General features: G+C 33.9%; 1 protein-coding gene across 4 annotated transcripts; it reads left to right on the forward strand.

The window, feature by feature from the left end:
- Positions 1–419: 419 nt before the first annotated feature.
- RAE1_1 (Poly(A)+ RNA export protein rae1) lies at positions 420–8472 on the forward strand (the record flags this gene model as incomplete). 4 transcript variants are annotated; one of them, XM_012941289.3, is made up of 5 exons in its annotated part: positions 474–755; positions 799–971; positions 3118–3298; positions 5661–5840; positions 6871–8472. In XM_012941289.3, 5 exons carry the CDS (start codon positions 474–476, stop codon positions 7150–7152), a joined length of 1098 nt encoding a protein of 365 aa, XP_012796743.1. In that variant the 3' UTR covers positions 7153–8472. The 4 variants fall into 4 exon arrangements, with proteins under 4 accessions (XP_051072128.1, XP_051072129.1, XP_012796743.1 ...); XM_051211992.1 differs by adding an exon at positions 1017–1108 and having other exon boundaries at positions 420–755; positions 3118–8472; XM_051211993.1 differs by having other exon boundaries at positions 420–971; positions 3118–8472.
- Positions 8473–8677: the final 205 nt, after the last annotated feature.

Raw genomic sequence — 8677 nt, forward strand, 5'->3', positions numbered from 1 at the left:
GTCACATTCCTTGTATTATCTAATTTGTCTCCTAGTTCAGTGGGTTTATGAGGCCACTCCAATTAGTTCACTGGAGAAAGACGGAAATGCTTGTCAGGAGAAGACACGCTTTTCCATCAATTCGTCAGCCAGAGAAACTTCCTACATCACTGCGTTATCGAAGCCTCATTTTCCATAAATTGCTAAGAAAATTAGATTATCTGAAAGACCTTCTTGTCCAGGATTAAGATAGGTCATATGGTACCACCACCTTCAAAGTAAAACGATGTTTCAGACATTTTACATTATGTATAAAATCCAAAACGAGGGCACTATATAGGAGTTTTATTCCGAATACCGATGGGATATACAATCAAATGAAGTTTCTGTTGAGGGTTTTTTTAAAATACTTCGATCAACCAATCGCAAAGACACTCGGCACCCACAACCACTGGCGCGAAAACTAACTAGTGTGCTACGAAAGTTTTTTAAGGATGACACTCTTTAATAGTGGGACACAAAATGTCTTTAATTCAGTTAGTATTGGTTCAAATAAAACTATGAGTTCTGCACAAAAAACAGCCGAAGTCCAGTCTCCTCCAGGAGATACAGTATCGTGTCTTCGCTTCAGTCCTGAGTCCATGCAAACAACCTTCTTGGCTGCTACTAGTTGGGATAATCGTATTAGAATTTGGGAAGTCCAAGCCAATGGTTCTACCATTCCCAAGGCTGAGCAGATGCATCAAGGGCCTGTATTTGGGGCTTGTTGGAGCACTGTAAGTTGCACTTCTTTTATGTATTTCAAACGTTTTCTGTTAGGATGGTTCGAAAATTTTCAGTGTATCAGCAGACAAAACTGCGCAAATGTGGGATCTTGGTTCAAACACTTTCGCGCAAGTTGGTGTACATGATGCTCCCGTTAAAACTGCTCATTTTATTACCGCTCCAAATTATTCTTGTTTGATGACAGGTTCATGGGATAAACGACTTAGGTAAGCTGAGGTTTATTTTTACTTATAGTTTCTGGTTTCGGTTAGTTCTTCAGGCCCGTCTAATCCAGGAACTACTAATATTCCCAGCGATTAGCAGGCACTATATATTTATGAATACTCGTCAACTTTAAGTAAAGGTAGGGTAAGCTCGTAAACTACTAATATAAAGTGAGTGTATGAGAAGAGTCTAGTTGGTTTATGCATAAATATTGAGTCCTAAGTCAGACTGACTGGTAGCATTTGCTGTTATCAATCTTTGTACGAGTCAACTACACTACCAGGTCTACATTACTTGATGATAAATCCTGGTTTCTAAATGGTTAGAGTATGTTTGTACGTCATTCATTTTTATCCCATCATACTTACTGCCGACTATATGTGCTGTAAGAACCTGATTGTCATGTGTCGTAACACTTGTATTCTCACATTAGGCTTTGATATATATACAACAGAGAACAAAAACACTAACATTTATTCTTCAAAAATTTTTGGCGAGACTAATTTATGGACGAACCAATCAGATATAAGATAACAAGTCACGAATTTGGGTGCGAAATTCATCCATACATTTGGCTAGATAGAGTTTTGGCATTATAGCTGATGTCAGTTCATGATGAAAACCCTAAATCTACTTTTTAACCCTAACCATCAACTGTAAATAAGAATTCTGACTGCTTTATAACCCTCATTTAGTCCTAAGTAGTAGTTGTTCACTCTCAAGGTCACTTCGGCGTCGTTCAAAGGCCGTCCATAAATTATAGTATCACCAAACATTTCTTAGTAAGGCATTCGTACTCGTTATGCAAGTAATCCAGTATGATTTTCCTAATGATAGTCTTATCAGCATTGTGCTACTGAAAGATATATAGGCTTTAATGGTTTGCGTTTTGACTGAAGTTATTAATATAGTCGACATTAACTGTTATGGTTTCCCAATTCATATATATATATATATATATATATATATATATATATATATATATATATATATATATATATATATATATATATATATATATATATATATATATATATATATAACTTCAGTAAAATTTAGTTGATTTTTCAGTCATTTTAACTCAAACAGCAATGTCCTTATAGGTCTTATAATAAAGAAAATAACTCACTATATTTCCATCATAACTTCAACCCGACAGTTGCATCTAAATTCTTTTATCAAACTATGGTCTGTATTTATTATACGAGTAGATGATCTCTATAGGATCGTTATCAAACCCTTACGTATATCTTCCAGGTTTGAAATATCTGGTTATCCTAACACTCGTACAATTGTAATTATTTCTCAGACGTTAAGGGAAGTTAAATGATCTGTTTCCTTTTATCTTTTCACTTATGAAAAATAGACGATTAAAGTCGACAGCCATTTGACAAGTAAATTCCTCAACTTATTTTACTACATGTACGATTCTTCAGTACACTGGATTTTTAACCTTCTTGCTTTCTACCCGACGAGATGTTTTTTTTTAAATTTAAGCCACTTTTTAAAATAGTTTGATTCACAGTATAACACTGTCAGTTTCGGTACTCAACAGTTTATAAACTTGTAGTCAATGGATTTGCAGTGTTGAAATATTCTGTAGAGAGAAGAACATTTTCTCAAAGGATATCGATTTTCTCTTGGTAACAACGAAATATTCTTGTATACAGTTGTAACTTTGATCAGTCTGGAAGCTAAAGGTGCCGGTGACTCATACTACTTTACTTGAAAATGAAACTTCACTTCGATGAACTAGTCCTACACTTAAAATGAATTTTGTATTTATACCGCTTAGATAGTTGATAAACTGAGCTTACTACCCCTCTTGGGAGTTTGTTTTATGGATTCTTCCCAGTACTTTTTGTCGATTTATGAACGTCCTGATATATTTCTTTTGGAAACTTTTTGCTTTACTAGTCAAGGCTTGAAAATCGATATTTCATTCATGGACATGTTTCGGTATCCCTGTTACTGTGTATTTTATATGAACACCTGGAAATTCGTATAAATAATATCTTTCTACCTTACCTTCAGGAGCTTTTCAGGTAGATCTAGCAAATATGACCCCTAAAATGTTTAGATTAGTTACTTTTAAGAATTTCTATGAATAGTTATCTTTCAATTATAGATGAATTAATCTCTTTACAGATTCTGGGATACAAGACAACCTCAGCCTATCTTAAACTTGGATTTGCCGGAAAGGATCTATTGTGCTGACGTCCATTATCCACTTGCCCTTGTCGGGACTGCAGGTCGGCAAATATTTGTGTATAATTTAGAAAATGGTCCTACTCAATTCAACCAATTAGAGTCTCCTCTTAAATTTCAGGTCAGTGTGTCTCGTAACCTCTTGTCTTTTAAATAGTTCTCAAGGTAGTTGAACATAATTTAAAACCAACGTAGATATATGGTGTACAAACATTCTTACTAATTGTTAGGCTATTATTCATCTAATAGTTTGTTCCTTTATTCCTTTTGGTACCCTTCTAAAGTGATTGACAACTAGGAGAAATAAGAGAAATATACGACTTTTACTGTATAAGCTTTCTATCTTTTCTGATGATGCAAAGCAGTTAGTGTTTATCACGGTGACGATCTTGAATACCTATAACATCACTTTAGTTAAGAGTTGCTTGCACATTCTTGACATCAAATGTTGTTCACTTTCCAGAGACACTCTTAAATGCAGATATCTGTTAAAGATCCTTTGCAGGCATCATAAGTATAAAACACTCACAAATACCAAAATAGCCGAGATTCTTCGTTGTTTCCAGTGACTCACCACTAACACTTTGTGCACATGTAGTCTCCTGTCCGTATCGTAAAATCACGTCACACTTCTATAGTACGAACCGTACGCCACGTCTACGAAAACTCATACCCAATAAATTAAGTGAGATTTAAGTAGTTTGTGTTTCACCTAGTGGTCAAACTGTATTGTCCTCATACTCGACATTGAAGTTTCTTTAGTTTACAGGTATCCTTTCTCATTATTTACTTCTTTTAAAACTTTCCAAAATATCATCAATAGGAAAGTTGAAGAAGGATTTTCACAAGTGTATAACCCCAATTAGCTTCATTGGTGGTTTGGACTGATGCAAAGAGGCTATCCTATACTCTAACTGGAATTATCTCAATTTATTATTAGACTCTCCAAACATCTTTTACCCTAGCAAATATTTCCAGAATATAGTTCTGTCCAATAAATGAGAATCAACCTTGTTATTCAACAGTGAAACGGTTATTTGTTCATATTATTGATTATATTTGTCAGGTTTCTAATGGAAGACAAAAATGTGAATAATGTATTTACAACCAACAGGAAACTAAATTTCTCACAATTTTTTTTAATGAGTTTTGCGGTATGCACTCACTATTATGACAGTCAGTATTGTCGACTCGCCTGGTAACAGATATATACCCTAGTGGTTGTCACATGAATTACCTAGACACTGTGTAACGATAGATACGATTTCATTGCAGAGTGAACAAACATTCCTATTTTACCTTCCCTTTAGGGATTTCCGTAGGTTTCCTTATTTTTCTGTCTTAGAAAGCAAAGTTGGCTACCTAAGCGTTGTTTCCTAACGTTTTGGTCTTTAGATTTATCTCAAACTTTCGAGTTCTAGAATTTGTGATCAAAATTGGCAGATTAGTAAGCTAAATACTTCTCAGCTTATATCAAAAATGTTCACTTCAACATTAAAAACTTGTTGACGATGTCAAAATGTTGCTCAGTCAGGAGAATCAGAAGAAATACTTATCAAGTCTAACGCCGAAAATAATTGAGCAAGTTTTCTTCCATCTCACTTTTCCACGTTGATCTGTTGGATCTATCAATTACTATCTATGTGTATTCGTTAGAACCTGGTTCTGAATATAGTTTACAGCCTCCAGTTATCGATAATTGTGGTGCTGGTGAATTCAATCGGTATTGAACAACACGAAACGTGACACGAGTATCAATCTAAGTTGTTGTATCCATTAAGTTTCAGCCAAAGTTATATTTTTTTCATAAAAATATTTTGTTAATTATCTTACAAAGCTACAGATTGTCAGATAAGTCTTTCTCCTGACGAGCAACTACTCATCGTCCCAATGTCTCTGAATTTGCTTCGTTTTAGTCTTAATTCATATAGTTTGATTCATCACCTTTAAAAAATTTGTTTAGTTTTTTTAATATTTCATTTGGACTCATTTTGTCGCAATCTGTTGTTACTTTTCAAAACTACACAATTCAAAATATGGTTTTTTAGCCATGCTAATTATTGTTCTTTTTCACTAAAATGTACTTTTAAGCTCTAGTAGTACTAAAACGCGTTGTAGCCCATAGGATAATTTATCTGGGTTTTTTTGTGAGAACAGAATCAGTTCATTATTCGACAGTGAATAGTTTGCCATGTTTAAATTAAAGCCAAAGATCATGTTTATGCTCTTCATCAGTCACTTAAGTTCGAATTACCTGGTTGTGACGAGGGGGGAGGGGAAGTAGTTGTGTTCATCTTTGGTATTGTGAAATTATATCAGGCATGAGAAGTTTATATACTTGTTGAGCATGATTTTCGTGCTCACTCTATAGTTTTCTATAAGTAGACTTCATCTTTTTGTTAAAATTAAAGCTTCGTTGAGTGTTCTACAGTTTTCACGAAATTCGTAACTATACATCTCGTCTTAACTTTTTATATTAACAGAGTCGTTGTATATCTATATTCATGGACAAACAAAAACAAAATCCTAGTGGCTTTGCTCTAGGGAGCATTGAAGGGCGTGTCGCTATACAGTATTTAAATCCAACTACGCCTAAAGATAATTTCACTTTTAAATGTCATCGTTCCAATGCACCGGTCAACGGTTACCATGAAATTTTTGCAGTAAGTATTGTTTATTGTGCAATTCACATTCATGAAAATAATATAAGTAAACTAGGTAATATTTATTTTCAGTCTCTGTATGAAATGAATCTTAATTTTCAAAAATGTGTTTCTGCACTCGCTGAGCATCCCATAGGTTGTAAGTTTTGACCTCACTTCTTATATCACGTTCTGAGTTACCCGGTAGTATCATCGGCTTTCATACTGTAAACGTAATGTGAAGTCAGTTTGTACGTAATTAACTATTTACACTAGATGTTTAGTCAATTGTTTTCCTGAACATGCAATTTATTTTCGAAATAGTTTTTATCATAAACTGATCTCACCTGATGAACGAATTAAAATCAAGAGACATTAGACTTCTGTTTTATATCATTTCGAAACTCAGCTGTAAAGCAACCTTACAATCCCATTTTGAAATGATCACAGGATCCTCAGATAACATCATGATACCATGCAGCCACTAAGTTAAAGCACGATGGTTCATACTATCAACGACAAACATGAGGGTCTACATCACTTCAGACTTCATCGAGTCAACAGTTGATAATTCCGATTTTTCCTTTTCGATGGTTGCATTATTAACCAGTCAACTTTTGTGGTTTCTCTTTCAAATTAATCAGTTTCTGTCATTGTGCCATTTCATTCATAGATATTTTGATTTATATATTCATTAATGATCTTGTTTGATAGTATCTCATTATGGAATCCAGCTGCCTGTATTTGAATTCCAGTATATTAGTGTTTCAGTGTACTGAATGCGGTATTTTTAGTACCAGTGTAGAACAATAACTTTTGCTCTTCATAATTTAAATCGTCATCAGAGAAATGGATTTATTAGAGAGCGTCCTTGTTTTGCTTTTTCTCCATAAATTTACTCACACATACGTTATTTATAGTCATGTGAGAATTTGATGTCCTGGTTTTGATCAGTAAATTAGGGACATTCATTTTCATTTTATTTCCGGAAGTATTTACCAATATTATTACCAAGATATTGTAATCTACTTAATGTTTTGTCCTTCCTTAGGTAAATGATATGGCTTTCCATCCGGTGCATGGCACACTAGCCACAGTGGGGTCCGATGGATGTTATTCGTTTTGGGATAAAGACGCTAGAACTAAATTACATTCTTCGGATTCTCCAGATCAACCGCTCACCTGCTGTGTATTTGATCCTAAAGGCCAAGTGTTCTGTTATGCATCAGGTTATGACTGGTCTAAAGGATATCAGTTCGCCGATCCATCTAAACCCATCAAAATAATGATGCGCTTATGTATGGAAGAAATGACTCCTGGTAGAAAATCATAATTTAAAAACAGATTAGATAATGTATTTGTTCTTCATGTACATTTTAATATATTCATGTAAACTCACTTGTCTGAAGAACGGAACACATATCAATGTACAACTTCAAACTGTATTTTTATAAAATGTTGACAAGTATTTTTTACTGCATCTTGTTCTTTTACCTTCGAGCCTGTGTGTATAGCATATAGTTTATAGTTTGCATTTTCAATATTGTTACACATAAGGTTATTTACTTTTATAAAAATTAAGTCGGGTCCCCGATAATTCAGTCGTACAACAAATTACGTTCTGTAGGACGCTCCTTCTGTTGGAATCATTATACATAGCTATGGTTAATATAGTATATATTGATTCTATTTTAATTTTGATGATATCGTATAACAGAAATTCAGGAAAGTAAGAAGTACTCCTTGCAAACCATGGTTGCTTAATGTTGTGTTTTGGGATACAATAGCTTAATAATTTCCCGGTGTATTTTATATTATCGAATTGTTCCATTAAGTCAAATACAGGTTGTAGTTTCGTATTTCACTTCCTAAGAAATACATGAAATTAAACATTATTTGTTCATGGGGAAGATTACTTATGATGGGTTTTTTAATTTGTGATTAACTATGGAATCGAATTTTAAGTGTACAGTTATTGTATTACCAAGTTGCTCATATTTCCAAATCACATCGTCAAAATTTCGTACTACATCAAACTGAATACAACATTAATACTTTGGTGGTGCCCCTCGATAATGAATTCAAACCTTTCCCATAGATACTTTGAAAATGATATTAAAAATATTCAGAAAGCCAATGCCTTGTCATTTGTTTGACATCCATAGAACTGGCTTAATGCTTGAGCATGACTAAATAAAGTTGACTTTTTCATACATAGTCTTGTATTTGGTTAGGTAGTGTATTGTATATATATTGTAAGTATTGAGACGGGTTTCGTGATTGTAATCCGAGCAACATGCTCAACACCACAGTCTTCGAGAACTGAATATATTCTAATCATAACGTTTGATCTATTTAGGAAATTGGGGCGTTTATGTGAACTAATGGTTCCTTTGTACTTGGTTCGTGCTCATCTAGTTATTCTTGGTCTAAATTACGCTGTTTCGGGGATACATAATTCGAACAATGATTCATATACTTCTAATCATCACGAAAATACAGTGTTGTAACTGAACGACCTTTGGGAAAGTGAAGTTCGCGGTACTATATTGTGGACCATTATTGTTTGCGTTCTTACTGTATAATTAGTGGATGACTTTAATGCTGCATGTCTGTTCATCTCATTGTAAATTTTCCCTGGATCTATAGGCTGTTGTGTGTTTTACTATTCCTTAATTATTAGTGATTACTTAATTACTGTTTACTCCATCCTCTACCACGTATGGTATTGTAATGGACAAGAACTCTGGCAGGGAAGGCTAATTTATAGTTCAATACAAAATTACAGATAGCTTTCAAAAAATATAAAAACTATACATTAAATGTATAATTTACACGTCTCTTATCAGTTGTCCTTT

The sequence above is a fragment of the Schistosoma haematobium genome, chromosome ZW (assembly GCF_000699445.3).
Source record: "Schistosoma haematobium chromosome ZW, whole genome shotgun sequence".
Classification (NCBI taxonomy): domain Eukaryota; kingdom Metazoa; phylum Platyhelminthes; class Trematoda; order Strigeidida; family Schistosomatidae; genus Schistosoma; species Schistosoma haematobium.